The sequence below is a fragment of the Dermochelys coriacea genome, chromosome 17 (genome assembly GCF_009764565.3).
Source record: "Dermochelys coriacea isolate rDerCor1 chromosome 17, rDerCor1.pri.v4, whole genome shotgun sequence".
Lineage (NCBI taxonomy): Eukaryota > Metazoa > Chordata > Testudines > Dermochelyidae > Dermochelys > Dermochelys coriacea.
Window position 1 is genome coordinate 20,492,228 of NC_050084.1, and position 17,426 is coordinate 20,509,653.

A 17,426-nucleotide genomic window follows, 5' to 3' on the forward strand; every position below is an offset into this window, starting at 1 on the left:
TTGATTTGAGCATAAGCTTTCGTAAGCTACAGCTCAGTCTGTAGTAGGTCAAATGTTTTTATTTTTGGATATAAAGAGGATTCATACAAGATGCTTCATACAACATTCCACAATATGCTTCAACTACACAGAATCCACATCCCAGCTCATTAAATAAATCTTCATTTATAGGTCACAATATGTTTGTTTCTTATTCTGTTTTTTGCCACCCCTCACAATGCACACTCTGGCATATGGTATCTCCAGTTCTAGCCAAACATTGTCCATGACTTAGGCTGCTACACTGCTAATAATATGCTCTCTATCCTTCAGAACCGAGCTCTGCACTCCGACAGGCACAACTGCTAAGTGAAACAGGTGAATCCAGATGTCACTTTCATGGGCTTGTGAATGTGGCAGGTCCTGGCTGAATGACCTCTCCTAACTTTCTTTTTCTTTTTTTTTTTTTTGGCCCGTTTATACTCAGAAAAAGATGTGTGTTTTAAAACATAGCAGCGAATGCATGTTAAATCAAAGTGTTTTCAGTGTCTATTTCAGGAAACCTGACTTTTATATCTGACCTAAGTAATCAGGACTTGCCTTTACTAGGGACAAATGTGTCTTTTTAAATATATCTTAGTTAACATGTGCTAACTAACTAACTAACTTGTATTAAACTTCTACTGTAGACAAGGCAAGTTTTAACCTTAACACATGTTAGCTGGTGTTAAATAAGAAGGTAAGATAAATAACAAGATAAATCCTAGTGAGGAGCCTCAAATTCACTTTTTTCCTAGTGAAGGCAAGGCCTGAATGACTTGGGTAATATATAAGGACATGTCTACACTTGCTATTTAAAGCGGAAAAAGTCCCTTTTTTGCACAAAAACCATGGGAGCGTCTACACTTGCCAATGACTTTTTGTAGTGAAACTCAGAAGTTTCATCGGAAAAGGAAAACCACCTCCACGAGAGGTGTACAGCTCTGACCGGGGATGCTTTTACAGTGGTGTGCAAGTGAAGCCACGTTCTTCCTCTTTACACAGCTTTTAGCCTCCTGAGGATATCCTACAGTGCCTAGGTGACCACTCTGGCCAGCAGTGCTGCTGCTCTGTTGCCCCGTAAACAGACATCCACCCCTCCCCCTGTAAAGGCCCAGGAACTTTGAAACTCCCTTTCCTGTTTTCTTGGCAAGTTATCTGGCCAGGTGACAATAGCTGCTGCATGGAGCAAAGGATCCCCTGCTTGGAGCAATGCTGACCTACTGGAGCTGATCAGGGTTTGGGGAGAGGCGGCTGTGCAGGGACCCAGGGTGCCCTGTGATCACGCCCCAGCCCCTTGCCGCAGGACCTATCATCAAACTGGAGAGAGCTGCACTGTGGGATAGCTGCCCTGAGTACGGTGGAAGTGCGGCTAATGTGAACACTCTCTGATGCCTGAGGAATGAAGGGAGTACACAAACCAGCGCTTTACTTTCACCGGTTCCCTATCACTGGTGAAACTTACAGCGCAAAAACTCAGCAAGTGTAGACATACCCTAAGAGTTGGTTTTCCTGAAGTAGAAACTGAAAACACTTAAACTAGCAGGTTTCAGAGTAGCAGCCATATTAGTCTGTATTCGCAAAAAGAAAAGGAGTACTTGTGGCACCTTAGAGACTAACAAATTTATTTGAGCATAAGCTTTCGTGAGCTACAGCTCACTTCATCGGATGCATTCGGTGAAGTGAGCTGTAGCTCACGAAAGCTTATGCTCAGTAAAATCTGTTAGTCTCGAAGGTGCCACAAGTACTCCTTTTCTTCAAACTAGCAGGACATTGTCAAATAGTTGGGACACTAGCTACAGGTGGGCTGGGCTGAGGGAGTGATGAGCTTCAATAATCTGCTAAAATGTAGATTTTCTTCTGCTATTAGGAATAAATGAGACACTAAAAAAGGCCTTTTGGTCAGTGGATAAATTCACTTGGCTTTCCTTAAAATAGGAAAAACCTGTATTATGGCATCCCATCTACTATTGTATCAAAGTTAAGTTTCTTGTGGCCACCCTCAAAGCCATATATAACTGCCTTCTTATCCTTCCTTGTCAGGCTATACGTGACCCCTGCCCCATCCACTTGGCCATTACTTCATAACTTCCAATCATGGCTGCTACTCTGAAATCTCATAAGAGCAGCCATACTGGGTCAGACCAATGGTCCATCCAGCTCAGTATCCTATCTGCCATGCCAGGTGCTTCAGAGGGAATGAACAGAACAGGGCAATTATCAAGTGATCCCAGTCCCAGCTTCTGGCAAACAGAGGCTAGGGATACCCAGAGCATGGGGTTCCATCCCTGACCACTATAGCCACTGATGAACTTCTCTAATTCTTTTTTGAACCCCGTTATAGTTTTGGCCTTCACAATATCCCCTGGCAGTGAGTTCCACAGTTCTCATCTGCCTGTTTGGCGGATTCTCACACATCCACCTCCTTATTTTTTCCCATGCAGCCCTCTAGGCATGTTACAAGTTCTCTGAGCTCATCCACAAGGTCCCTGCTCTGACCACATTCAGGTCCCTCTTAAAGACCCACTTCAGCCAGGCTGCCTAGAGTGACTCTTGATTATTTTTATATTAAAAGTGTGTACGTTGCCTATTGTTATTTCCCTTACTCAGACCTCTGTTCATAGGTTGGGAACACCTCCTATCAGGGACTGTCCTTAGTGTTTTTTGGAAAGTACCTAATTTATAGTGAAAACAACGAGAAATCCTTGTGGCCCCTTAGAGACTAACAAATTTATTTGGACATAAGCTTTTATTGGCTAGAACCCACTTCATCAGATGCATGGAGTGGAAAATACAGGAGCAGGTATAAATACATGAAAGGATGGGAGTTGCCTTACCAAGTGTGAGGTCAGTCTAATGAGACAATTCACTTAACAGCAGGATACCAAGGGAGGAAAAATAACTTTTGAAGTGGTAATGAGAGTGGCCCATTTCAGACAGTTGACAAGAAGGTGTGAGTAACCGTAGTGGGAAAATAGTATGAGGGGAAATTAGGTTTAGGTTCTGTAATGACCCAACCACTCCCAGTCTTTATTCAAGCCTAATCTGATGGTGTCCAGTTTGCAAATTAATTCCAGTTCTGCAGTTTCACGTTGGAGTCTGTTTTCGAAGTTTTTTTGTTGAAGAATTGCCACTTTTAGATCTGTTATTGAGTGACCAGAGAGATTGAAGTGTTCTCCTACTGGTTTTTGAATGTTATGATTCCTGATGTCAGATTTGTGTCCATTTATTCTTGTATGTATAATGGGCACCACTGCAAATAAATTATGAAGAAGAAGAAGTCATCCTTGGGCCTGGCTCACTGCTTGTCTCAGAATGGGTTGGGCATGGAACGTGTGGCTGTACTCTGAAAAGTGACTACGTCAACGTATCAGTCACTCTGCTCAGCAGGTCAGGGCAGTATTCAGAGACACGGCTGCTGACTTTAATGTTTAACTTCTAATGGGAACTGGGTGCTCAAATCTTTCTTGCAGTTTTGAAAATCCCACCCTTCATCTTCAAATACTGTACAAATGACAGGTTTCAGAGTAGCAGCCGTGTTAGTCTGTATTCGCAAAAAGAAAAGGAGGACTTGTGGCACCTTAGAGACTAACAAATTTATTAGAGCATAAGCTTTCGTGAGCTACAGCTCACTTCATCGGATGCATTTGGTGGAAAAAACAGAGGAGAGATTGATATACACACACAGAGAACATGAAACAATGGGTTTATCATACACACTGTAAGGAGAGTGATCACTTAAGATAAGCCATCACCAGCAGCAGGGGGGGGAAAGGAGGAAAACCTTTCATGGTGACAAGCAAGGTAGGCTATTTCCAGCAGTTAACAAGAATATCTGAGGAACAGTGGGAGTGGGGGTGGGGGGGGGGGGGGGAGAAATAACATGGGGAAATGACAGGTTTCAGAGTAGCAGCCCTGTTAGTCTGTATTCCCCAAAAGAAAAGGAGTACTTGTGGCACCTTAGAGACTAACAAATTTATTAGAGCATAAGCTTTTGTGAGCTACAGCTCACTTCATCGGATGCAAGTGAGCTGTAGCTCACGAAAGCTTATGCTCTAATAAATTTGTTAGTCTCTAAGGTGCCACAAGTACTGCTTTTCTTTTTATGGGGAAATGAATTAACCCTCACATCCTCTCCGTGAGGTCTGTGGTCTTATCCTCATTGTATAAATGTAAGAGTGGAGGCAAAGAGAGGTTAAGGCCTCGTCTACATGCAAACTGGGAGCAAAACATCTAGATGGGTTTTCATTTACACCTTTAGGTATTTCAGTGCATGTCTCTGGGTGTGGACACTCTCATAGCAGAATCACAGTGCCCTACGTCAGGGGGTAGCCGTGTTAGTCCGGATCCACAATTTTGTTGGTAAAAAGAAATCAGATGAAGTTTTACAGCACCCTGTTTGTGGCTTCGGTTGGGTAGGACTCAGCCGTCCCTGGCCCCCTAGCGTGTGCTCCTGCGGCTCGATGGGCCGCGCTGCGAAGGTGAATGAAACCGACCCTCTTCAGGGCGAAGCCCGCATGTCCCTGGGCGCTGTGGGTCTAACTCGGCCGCTCTTGTCTCTGGGGCAGACTCCCCCCGGTCTGATCGGATCGGCAGCGCCAGGACGCCGGGCCAGAGCCGTGTGCACACGAGGCGGGGCTGGGAGTGAAAGGGGAAGGAAGGTTTTTTTCAGCGCTCGGCAGGCGGGAAGTTGAGACCGGTTCAGAGCCGGCTTTGGCAGCGCGGGCTCCGAGGAGCGGAGGGGAAGCCAGGTCAGAGTCGCTTCGCCTGGGCGGCGGGGTCGGAGCGCGGCCCGCCCCGCCCGGAGCCGGCGTGTGTCGCTGCGGCGGGGGATGACGAGCCGCCCCGCTCTTGATCCGGTTCGGGATTTCCAGCCGGCATCTCCTCCTGGGCAGCCCCTGCTCGGGGCACTGGGAACGGGCCAGTGCAGCCGGCCCCGGATCTGTGTTGCCGGGAGCAGCAATTGCGTCCTGGTCTTTATTGGGGGGCCGCTTCTCGTTTACACTAAAACCGCTTTACACCTCCCTGGGGTTTTGCCGTTGACTTCAGTGGGGCCAGGATTTCACACAGGAGGGTAAAGTGAGGGGCCGTAGTGTAAATATCACTGACAGCCCCTTCCAGGCCCTTTCACGCTGCCAAAGCGGCGTGAAGTGGCGTTCGTGTGAACGGGACTCGGATCGTTATTTGGAGCGAGTGCTGATCAGAGCTGCGCTTAAAGCTGGGCTCAAGTAGCTCCGGTTGGAAATCAGCCCCTTTCCCTTTCCCCTGGCATTGCTCCCTCCCCCGCCAGCCAAACATGACGTGAAATGTTTGGCGCTTTGTCTTTGAGAGCAAGTTGCTAACGTGAGAAACTGAGCTGGTTACAAGGAAACAGACGGGCAGCGGGGTATTGGGGTCCTGCCGTGGCGTGGTCACAGCCCTGAGCATGAGCACTCGCCTAACATTAGTGTTCCTGGTTTTTTCTAAGACATTTCTTCCTGCACAGAAAAAGCCAAGATCCTTGAAAGCAAACCGTGGGGACAGTCCTGTAATTGGAGAACATTCTGCACATGCGTTGGGAAGCAGGGGGGATTTGCAGACTGGGGGGGGGGGGAGGTAAGGGGGGCTGGTAGGGCCGGGCCCTTAAATATTTCCAGTAGGTTTTGGAAAAGGTGGTGAAGAAAAAGTCAGAGCTTTGCTGCAAGAGCTGTTTTGCTGGAGACCGTTGCTTGCACTCGTGGGTTAACATATTTTAGAGACAGTAGCAGAGTTTCATTGCCCTTACAATGGAAACTGAAAGCACTTTTCAGAGTAGCAGCCCTGTTAGTCTGTATTTGCAAAAAGAAAAGGAGGACTTGTGGCACCTTAGAAACTAACAAATTTAAATTTCATGAAGTTAAGTTTGTTAGTCGCTAAGGTGCCACAAGTACTCCTTTTCTTTTTCTGAAAGCACTTTGTTTAACTCCTCCCTATATGAGCATGAGCTAAATTTCTCCAATGGGGATTTATTTCCATGTAACGAACAGTTTGATTCCTTTCTGTAAAAAAGAAAAGGAGTACTTGTGGCACCTTAGAGACTAACAAATTTATTTGAGCATAAGCTTGAGCTGTAGCTCACGAAAACTTATGCTCAAATAAATTTGTTAGTCTCTAAGGTGCCACAAGTACTCCTTTTCTTTTTGCGTATACAGACTAACACGGCTGCTACTCTGATTCCTTTCTGTGTGTTTCAGTTTTTTCTGAAACGCTCTGAAAGTGGAAGGGTAAATCCTTACTCCCTGGGAATGATTCCCAAGGAAAGCAGCAGTATGTCCCCATACTGGGAAGAGGGGACATCACCTTCAGACCCACCCACTTTGTTCTGTGTAATGTTTTAAGGGAGACCTATTGCTTTCATTGTTTCAGGAACATGATGACCATGGAGGAGAGCCCTCTCTGTGTTGATTGGTTCACAGACTATCCGGATGCGGTTTTAAAAGTGGGAAAAGTGACTTTTGGTGAGAAATCCAGAAAGAAGATGACAGATTGCAATTTGAGAAGGAAACAAGTTGGTAACATTTCCCGAGCAGCATGTGCATTGCTGAATTCAGGAGGAGGAGTGATAAAGGCAGAGGTTGATAATAAGGACTACAATTATGAAGAACATGGGATTGGACAGGATATAGAAAAAGCCCTTACAGAACTTACTCCATCTAAAATGTCTCGAAAATACTTTGATTTTGAATATACACAGGAAAACAACTGTGTGTTAATTTTTGTGAAATCATGGAGCAGTGATGGTTCATCTTCACCCCGTATTTGCAGCCTAAGGACAGGCTTGTGCCAAAGATCTCTGACTCGAACTGACAGCATGAATCCTACTGAAGCAGTGCAATTTCTCAAAGAGAAGGAAGATTCTGCCAGGAGAAAACATGGTGAGGTGACAGGACCAAGAGCTAAGAAAGCTCTGCTAAGTGACGTTCGGCAGGAAAAAAACCTGTATATGTCTGCTGAAAGATTTTATCAAAGAGACGGTCTCTGCTTTGGGGAAAAACTAAATTTCACGGAGTCAATGCATGTTGAATTTAAGAATTTTGCAACAAAGAACATTTTGAAATACATCAAAGAGATCCTGCCAAATTACATCTCTGCCTTTGCAAACACACAAGGAGGATTTTTATTTATTGGAGTGGATGATAATGGGACAGTTGTTGGATGTAGGAATGACAATGTAAATATCAGTGAATTAAAAGAAGTAATAGAACATGTTAAGGGGAAATTACCCATTTCACACTTCTGCAGTTCTCTGCCTGGAGTGAACTTAGAATGGAAAATGATGGAGGTGTATGACAAAGATCAAAACTTGTATGGTTATGTCTGTGCTGTGAGAATCCGGCCTTTTTGTTGTGTTGTGTTTTCGGAGACTCCGGACTCATGGACTGTGAAGGGCAATGAGATCATGAGGATGACAGCCAACGAATGGACAGCCTTGATGATGGCAACTGACCCAGGTCAACATGAAAAAAAAAATCAAAATTTGTAGTTTATTTTCCCATATTAGCACTAATGTCAGTATTTCTAGCATGGCGATGCCATTAAGTGGTCTTAAGCCACTGGTTGGTACCCCAGACACTTACAAGGTTATAGGGACTTCTGTCTGTAATTTTATTACTGTACCTGCTATTATAAGTTATACTTAAGCAGAGTAGCTTTCTGCTCTTTTGGTCAGATGCAAACAGCACTTACCTATAATCTTTGGTTTCTGCTGCACCCAATAACCAGTCTGCACCAACTGTGCCAACCCAAATCCTGCAAAATCATCTACATGAGCTTTGACAATACAAGCCAAGCTTGAGGGCCATCAATTTTTAATCTAATCATAAATAGTGGAAATCTTATTTGACCTCCAACTTTTCATTCATTAGCATGAACCAAAAACTCGGGATACTTATCCTGGGATAATCCAAGAAATAATTACAGAAATAATATTATGAAAACAACAGGACCAAGATCCAATATCATGGTCCTGATTTATGCCTTTTCCTTAATCCTTTCCTCCCTTGATGATTGCCGCAGAAATGGAGGGACCCAATTCTTTGCAACCGAAATCCCACTGCATACCCCCAACTTGTGGCAATAAGGTTCTACCATTTCTGCCACCTGAAGGGGGACACACTGCAGCTGTGGATGGGTTCCCAGATAAGCACCTCCAGTTAAATTAATTAACCTCATCTCATTTGAAGTTTCCACAGGGTGCATATGCTGTACCAGTTCATTTACAATGGAAAAACCAAATCAATTCTGTGCATACAGAGTAGAATTCTTTATGGTGGTGAAGAGATGCAGTAATAGTGTATTAACATGAGCTTTAATTTATGTTTCTAGAGATTTCAAATTTGTGTGCAGCTTTCAGGGCTGAGCTGAGAGTGTTATGTGCACCCCCACTTACCAAAACAGTGTTTTCCAACAAAGGCCTCGCTTGTCTGCGTGATCTGCAAGAATCTCTATTTCCAGGTATGCTTTTGTAGTTTAATTCTGGTTTATGTATTTTGACATGATTGAAGATTGCAGTTTAGAATGGATGTTAAAATGTAGTAGCAAATTACTTGTTCCCCTTTTGCCTCACATTGTTTTCAAATAATTATAAGGACTACAATTATGGGACAGCATGCACTAAAACATTGTATGAACTGGTTAAAACAGACCAGCTGGTAGGTCTTCATATTGACCTCTCTGAATCCTCCTTGTTCCCTGGACACTGCACTCCCACACTTACTACATGTATACAAATGTATGATCATAGAAGTGTAGGACTGAAGAGACCTGGGAAGGTCCAGTCCCCTGCACTCAAGGCAAGGACAAATGATTTTCAAGTGATCCTATGTGATATTTAATTCTTATTTCAATGTTTTTCACCTAAGAAAGCTGTGGGTACCATAGCATTACTGTATGTTAAATAAGTATCCTGACGTGTGTGTTTATGTTCTTCAATATTAAAATGTGAATTTGCTGGAGTTTTATGGAGGGATTTTCAAAAGCGCATAGGATTGGCCTAACTTTGCTCTCATAGAAGTCAGTGGTAAATTCCCATTAAATTCAATGACGGTAGAGTTAAACTAAGGCTGAGTGCTTTTGAAAATCCTACCCATAATATTTACATTTTGGTTGGGTTTGCTGGATTTCCTTAAAATATTATTTGTGTGAAATTCTGCTTAAACTGGCCAAAGTGGAGTTTTCTTACAAATATATTCAGTATTTGTTACAATTTATGCCCTTTTTTGGAAATGAATCATTCCTGAATCTTTTCTGATTTCTATGAATAGTCGTGAAACTGAACCTGTTCTCCAAATTGGTAAGACTGGATTGTTTGTGAAAAATTCCTGTTAACTATTCAATATTCATTCTCTGTTGTTCCTGATCCATAATATGTCCCATGTTATTGGTTTTGCTCCAAGACTGGAGGATCAAAGCATTTTAAACAAGAGAATAGAGAATAATTAATAATTAGCAAGCTTTTGTTACAAACTGATAGATCAACTATTTGTCTCAATATTTGAGAGGAATTCAGGATTGTCAAGCGCTTTTCTGAATAATCATATGGCTGTCAGACTGTTTGCAAATGCAGACAGAGACTTTGATGAATAGCAATGAACTGAACTTGGCCTGTTTGTTTAGGAATATATTTGTGACTATTTTTCTATTATTATTCCAGCTGTGTTCAATTCATTAGTAATATTAAATGGCATTTTATATTTTAAACATAATAATGTCTGATAAAATAAAGCTTTTAAAAAAAAAGCCAAAATTCATCAAATTTTTGCTTTGTTTGGGAATCATTTTCAACCCAGTCCTGTTAGATATGAGAGTGTTTGTTTGTTTCAGTGTTTGTAATTGTTTAATGAAACATATACTCTCTGCAGTTTGTGGGTTCTTCACAATCGCTGATGTTAGTATTTAATATTTGGGCTGTGACATGGGTCACCCAAATAATCTGGCTTGATCTAATGAAAAGAATGAGGAGGAAATCAAACAATTCATTGGGACTTTGTAGGGGAAGGTGGACTAGCTGAGGAGGGAGTATTTCCTAGAGATAATCAGGTCTAGATATTTGCCAGTTGTAGAACACTTTAAATCTCCGTCTGTGCGGCTGGGCAAAACCGAAATGCAGGAAATGCAGTTATATAAAACACATTATCTCTGCTTCCCCAGATATACCACACAGAATTCACCAAGTCAAAGTCCTTTACCTCATTATCACAAATACAGTAATACTTTGTAATGCGGACAAACTCCAAAGGTTGAGTACTCATATCACTAAACTTTTTGATAAATGCCATAAGGGAATGTTGCAGTTTAAAAAACCTCAAAACAAAAAACTAAAATATGGAATGCCAGTAATTCTTAATTAAGATTCCCTTTAAACGTATGGAAAATAAGCAAAATACACAGTTTAGGTCACACAAATTCTCACTTATCTTCCTCTTTGATCCTCTACTTCTGCCAACATTTCATTTTCATCATAAAATTTTCTTGAATGAGTTTCTGTTTTCATTTTTTCTAAAGTGGAATAGCAACTGTTTTGTACAGTGTGCATGTGAAACATAGTAAATATAGACACAGGTCTCTAACAGTAAATTAATAAGGAAAAATGTTTTTGTATTCAGGTCTGGTTGATTTCATCTACTTAAAAAGTAATAACCTAGTGCCCTCAAATCTGGGAAATACACAGTTAAGAAAATGTGAAATTATTCCTTTCAATGTCAGAAATATTTCAATATTTTCCAGCACTTTTACTTTTCATAATACTCTTTTCAATTGTGCTAACTAATGAATTGGAATATATTTTCAACCATAAATTCAGTTGGAATAACTTTTTAAATGGCCTTGTAGAGCTTTTGAAAAAAGAGAATAATCATAAAAATACATTTTTTTCCCTAATTCTCTCAATTTCTAGCAAATGGTAATGGGATAACATACAAACCAGACAACCTCAGCAAAGAGCTGTTCTCAGAGTATCCAGGGCTGGAGGATTTAATGAACGAGCAAATGGAAGAGCTGCAATATTCTCAGGGACTACTGATATTTGCAAGAAGCTGGGCTGTTGCTGTTGGATTGCCAGAGAATCAGCATGTTGTCTGTGATGCTCTCTTAATAGCCGCAGGCAAATACCCAATGCTGTACACCGTCACGGAGGATTGTTCTGTGGTTGGGTTTGGATATTCAAAACTTATTGCTCGTACGTTAAAGAAGAAACTGGTAAATGATGGGGGATACACTCAGAAAGTGTGTGTGATTCCCCATCTCCTACAGCTTGGAACCAACAGAGAGCTAAATAATGACTCACATGTACAAGTCAAGTATCCCCTTTCCTATGTCCTCTTGCCCAATGACATCTCAGACTTACTTCACTCACTTGTGATAATCTTGTTGAGTTTTAGATCCTTCTTAAGTGACATGCTTTGCTGTGAATTTTTTAACCTTCTCACCGTTAAACAGTATGAGATACTAACAATGAATCTTCACAAATTCAAGAAGCTGTTTATCTATGGCCTGCCAGGAACAGGGAAGACAATTGTGGCCCTGAATATCATAGAGAGGATAAAGAACGTGTTCCACTGCGAATCTGATGAGATTCTGTACATTTGTGAGAACCAGCCTCTGACCGCAATTGTGAAGTAAGTATTGTGTAGCTAATTCAAAACCCTGTGCATATCAAATGTCAGAGGGACGATGGGGAAATATATGTTTAATGCAGGAAGAAAGGTCTTTTCAAAGACTGAGAAACATTTTTTGCCAGACAATAAAGAAATGGACCACTGTTCTCTAAGGCCTTGTCTACAAACAAGCCCTCAACTCATAATTTTCTGGCTCTACTAAGTAGGGTCAAACAAATCAGTGGTAAAGTGGAGTATTATCAATCGGAAGTTTTCCGGTGCTGAGATGATGCCATAAGTAAGAGGGTAGTTTGCATGTTATAAGCCAGAATGGGCAGGGATTAATGGTATTTGGGAGGCCTTTTTTGACAAACCATCTTAAAACAATTTGGGTAAGATTCACCCCTCGACGGGAAAATTGCACTTCTGTGAGCCACCTAACCCCCTGCACCCAGAGGGGATTCACCCCTAGGGGACATCGGGCAGGGTTTCTGTTCCTCTCCTCTATTGAGAGTGAGTGTGGGGAAGGTCAGCTTTGGTTTCTACCAGATGCTCTATGGAGCTGTCCTCACATTCTACCTCTCCACCATATCCCTCCTTTGGTCCTAATGTCTCTCCCATCTCTGTTTTCTCTACCAGTCTCTCTTTACCCAGAGCTATTCCATTCTTCCCCCCACACTACCATTGCTTCTAGCCCTCTTCCCCAACCAGCAGCCCCCTCCTCCTTAATTCTTCCTGTCGCCTCTGCTCCCTACTCCCTTCCCCAGCACTGAGGTCTTGTCCCACCCCTCAAAACTGTTTTGCCTCCATCCCCAGCGTCCCTTCAAGTTCTGTCTCTGCTGTCCAAACACACCCATGTACTGCTGCTGCTCAGGATAAGAAGGTGGCTGGTGAATCAGCTGGGAACTGCTTTCTGCTCCTCACTGTCGGCCAGGATGGGAAGGGTGCCACTGTTGCAGAAGGCGGCAGAGCTGCCTTCATAGGACTTGGCATGACATTTTGTTTCATAGTTTGCTCATGTGGACTCATTCACCCTAGGAGTCAAGATTGATTCCCCTGGCCAGCCAGGTGGTGTTTCACTCTTCAGACCCCGGGGGGTCCAGTTGAGCCGCTTCCCAGCCAACATGTGCACAGTGACCCACGTCAAATACTGAAATCATTTATATACTGAAAGAGCTCCTCATAATAATGGCCCTAGTCATATTTACACTAAGGCTAGAACAGTGTAAAGGGGCCTTAATGTAAATGAGAATAAGGCTCATGTTGAATGAGATCTGACATACGTTTGTAATCTGTGTAAGAAATTTTTACGTATCTATGTTGTCATTATCTGAGTGTATGAACTGTAAAGGTAATAGAACAATTATGCAATTCACCTTAATTGGCTGTTGCCCTTTGTAAATTTGGGGTTTTTTAAAAACTCAGAAGTGAAATCTTAAAAGCAAAAAGTTTGCAATCTTGTTCATACCCAGAAAGAGGTGATTTGATACACTTGTCACTCCTCTGAATTGGATCAGCTGCCCAAACCCAACAGAAAATTAACACTAATCATGCCAAATGTCTTCTTTTATTTTGTAGAAGGAGAAACATTTGCCGGCCAGTAACCCGAGTTGCTTTCTTAAAGGGGAATTATCAATCAGTGAAGCACATAGTAATTGATGAGGCCCAGAATTTCCGGTCAGAGGATGGCGATTGGTACAGCAAAGCTCAGTGCATCACCCAAGGACATGGTCATTGTGAACCTGGTGTTCTCTGGATCTTCTTGGACTATTTACAAACAAGTCACCCATTTCCGTGCGGTCTTCCACATCCATCAGAACAATATCCTCAGGAGTGGCTAACTATAGGGGTCCGGAATGCCACCCAGATATACAATACCATGGTACAAGAGATGCAAAATATTGTAGACTATCCACAAATTGATATTCCTTTTAAGCGGTTAAGAATGCTGCTCAATGAAGCTGTATGTGGCCATCCCCTGCCAGGTGTTTGTAGGGTAGAAGAAAACTTGGAGGAGGAGGAAATAGCGACATATGTGGTTGATACCTGTTGCCAATATTTCCGAAGTGGTTACTCTGGGAAAGACATTGCTATCCTGTGCAACACAATGAAAGAGAAGGATAGGTATCAGTGCATATTACAACCCAAAATGAGAGTGATGATGAGACATTTCAGACTGGATGCATGTTTCACAACGGCAGACAATGTGCTGGATCATGGCATTGTTCTCGATAGCATCCGCCGCTTTTCTGGCCTGGAAAGAAACATTGTGTTTGGGATCAACCCAGTCCCTGTCCCTACACAGAATGAGATTTCTGAAAATCTTAAACTCTGTGTGGCATCCAGAGCTAATTTACAACTTCATTTGCTGTATGAAAGATAATGCTTGAAAATGTCATGGTGGTTCCCTCGGGATCTGTTTAATAACCCGTGATAGTCATGTCGCTTTTGTTGTTTTTCACCCACAATTCAGACGTAAATACAAATCTCACCATGGGTGAAATTTTACCTTAGAGGGCTCCCGTCTCCCAGGCTAATAAACTACATGAGACCTGGTTAGGCCTGGGGGTCTTAAAATTCATAAAACTTTACTTATGAAGTTATATTAATAAAGTGAACAATTATAAACAATTTCATTTATTAGTTCTACAGAGGTGGTTTGGTAGGTGTACTCAGAGGCTGCTTACTGCATTGGGTCCCATTCAAAACTGGCTGGAGAAGGAGATGGTGGTGATGCCCACCTCAGAACTTTCAGTCCAGGGGTTCGAGCACTCCCCTTGGACATGGCAGGCCTAGGTTCAGTTCCCTCCTCTCTGCCAGAGGGGTCTCACACCTCTGAGGAGGGTGCTGTAACCCCTGAACTAGGGGGCACATTCTGATGTGTGGTTCCCTCAGTCTCTCCTGAGGAAGCTGTGGATAAATAATAGTGATTAGAGCAGGCAGATAGACCCAGGGTCTCCAAGGCCTCAGGTGAATGCTCTAACCACTGGGCCAGAAGTTATAAAGTGGGCACCACCTCCTGCGGCTTTTTTTGTGGTGTGAGACAAGCACCAAACCTGTTCCTGCGGAGAGCCACCTTACGTGTCTGAGCCGCTTGTCTTCGAGGACAGCGGTTGCCATTTGTGAATCGCCAGCAAAGATAAGGGCTTCCCTGCAGCCTGGACTTCGGGGCCTCACTCTGAGAAAAGGGTGGGCTTGTTGGTATCTCCCATTGCCCCACCTAGCGTGCTGCCTTTTGTGGATCGCTGTCTAAGGCGCCTGTCTCTTCCCATTCATTGTACAGGGAGCCTAGGCGCTTATCTTTGTGGATCGCAGTGTTGTTCTTACGACTTTCTAGTGCCTAAGTTAGATGTTGCCACAGTGGGCATCACAGTGCTTAAGTCCCCATGTAGATCCCAGCTAGAGTGACTAAATCATTGGCGTTACATTCTCACCAACTTTGGACATCAGGCCCAGAATGTCTGAAGTTAGATACCAGGATAGACGGGCCTAAACCAAAATGATTGGACTTACCAATTTTAATCACTACTTAAATCAACAAGTAGGAAACCTTGATTTTAATCTTCTCTTATGTTTATATTTACATAATTTTTCCTAGAGAAAGGTTATTTCTTATTGGTTGGTATAACCATTAAACCATGTTCATTTGCAACCAAAAATAGCCTTCACGCTTTGATCCTTTTTTTGCTAATGCTGTAGCTTTAAATGCTAATTTAAACAATTCTAGATCTTTAAAAAGAGTAAAAATTAAGAATCTGAATACATTTATGGCATGTTAGAGAATGGAGATAATTTTTGATTGTGATTTGTGTCAATCTGCATTTGGATGGAAATTGGAATTCTATTAAAAATGTACAAAACCGGCTCTTTAAAGTTGTTTATTAAATAAAACTACCTTAAGTGTGTTGGATACACAAGAAAAAAGTTTATCAAAACATGTTTTGCATTTAAAACTAATTCATTTATTAAACAAAAGAAGTATTAACTGTAGTTAGTAAACTGATGGATTGTTTCTGGTCACTCCAGAGCAGATTTTCAAAGATGTTTAGGTGCTGAAGATCTAGAAAGGTGCCTGATGGGAGTTAAATACATTTTTCTTTGTAAAAAATAAACCCTCTTTAAAATAATTTCAATTTAAAAAGTTCAATTGAAATAAAGTTTGAATTTTCTAAAATTATCTATTTCTATCCACCCTCTAATATACTCAACATTTTTTGAAGTTGGAACCCACTGTTAAAAAAAAAAATGTGGACCTTGATGTCTCTGTGTTGCCAGCTCTTGCGATTTTATGGAAGGTCTCATGATGTTCGCTGTTTGCCTTAAAGACTTTTCCACAGCATGGGAGTTAGAAATGTACACTTAAAAACCACCCAAACATAAAAGCTGAGATTGTCACAGAATCAATTGAAGCTGGGAGATAAGTTTCAAAACGTGACCCACGTGACCCCTAAAGGTTCAGTATCCAGAAGGCAAAGAATAAGAACCCCAACTAATTTTTAAAAAAAAACTCATGATTTCTTGAGACCTGACCCATGACATTTGAATGCCTTAAGAACATAAGAATGGCCACACTGGGTCAGACCAATGGTCCATCCAGCCCAGTATCCTGTCTACTGACAGTGGCCAATACCAGATACCCCAGAGGGAGTGAACCTAACAGGTAATGAATGATCAAGTGATCTCTCTCCTGCCATCCATCTCCACCCTCCTAATAGCCATTAATGGACTTAACCTCCATGAATGTATCCAGTTCTCTTTTAAACCCTGTTATAGTCCTAGCCTTCACAACCTCCTCAGGCAAGGAGTTCCACAGGTTGACTGTGTGCTGTGTGAAGAAGAACTTCCTTTTATTTGTTTTAAACCTGTTACCCATTAATTTCATTTGGTGGCCCCTAGTTCTTAAATTATGGGAACAAGTAAATAACTTTTCCCTTATTCACTTTCTCCACACCACTCATGATTTTATATACCTCTATCCTATCCCCCCTTAGTCTCCTCTTTTCCAAGCTGAAAAGTCCTAGCCTCTTTAATCTCTCCTCATATGGGACCCATTCCAAACCCCTAATCATTTTAGTTGCCCTTTTCTGAACTTTTTCTAATGCCAGTATATCTTTTTTGAGATGAGGGGACCACATCTGTACACAGTATTCAAGATGTGGGCGTACCATGGATTTATATAAGGGCAATAAAATATTCTCCATCTTATTCTCTATCCCTTTTTTAATGATTCCTAACATCCCGTTTGCTTTTTTGACTGCCGCTACACACTGGGTGGACGTCTTCAGAGAACTATCCACGATGACTCCAAGATCTTTCTCCTGATTAGTTGTAGCTAAATTAGCCCCCATCATATTGTATGTATAGTTGGGGTTATTTTTTCCAGTGTGCATTACTTTACATTTATCCACATTAAATTTCATTTGCCATTTTGTTGCTCAATCATTTAGTTTTGTGAGATCTTTTTGAAGTTCTTCACAGTCTGCTTTGGTCTTAACTATCTTGAGTAGTTTAGTATCATCTGCAAACTTTGCCACCTCAATGTTTACCCCTTTCTCCAGATCATTTATGAATACGTTGAATAGGATTGGTCCTAGGATTGATCCTTGGGAAACACCACTCGTTACCCCTCTCCATTCTGAAAATTTACCATTTATTCCTACCCTTTGTTTCATGGATTGAGAACTGGTTAAAAGACAGGAAGGATCTTCCCTCTTATCCCATGACAACTTAATTTACGTAAGAGCCTTGTGTTGGCAATACTGCTCTCTGCCTTGCGGCTCTGTTCTTCCATCTATA

The 17,426-nt window shown here is 42.0% G+C and overlaps 1 protein-coding gene across 1 annotated transcript; it reads left to right on the forward strand.

Annotated features, from left to right (window-relative positions):
• The first annotated feature begins 4,674 nt into the window (after positions 1-4,674).
• Positions 4,675-15,514, forward strand: LOC119844599 (schlafen family member 13-like). Its single transcript, XM_038375670.2, has 5 exons — positions 4,675-4,769; positions 6,403-7,487; positions 8,362-8,490; positions 10,931-11,651; positions 13,209-15,514. Exons 2-5 carry the CDS (start codon positions 6,407-6,409, stop codon positions 14,011-14,013), a joined length of 2,736 nt encoding a protein of 911 aa, XP_038231598.1. The 5' UTR covers positions 4,675-4,769; positions 6,403-6,406; the 3' UTR covers positions 14,014-15,514.
• The last annotated feature ends 1,912 nt before the right edge of the window (positions 15,515-17,426 follow it).

Coding starts and splice junctions, on each gene's coding strand:
- LOC119844599 (XM_038375670.2), top strand. CDS start 6,407: ATGATGACCATGGAGGAGAGCCCTCTCTGTGTTGATTGGTTCACAGAC. Junction 7,488..8,361: donor GATGATGGCAACTGACCCAG/GTCAACATGAAA, acceptor TTATGTTTCTAG/AGATTTCAAATTTGTGTGCA. Junction 8,491..10,930: donor GCAAGAATCTCTATTTCCAG/GTATGCTTTTGT, acceptor CTCAATTTCTAG/CAAATGGTAATGGGATAACA.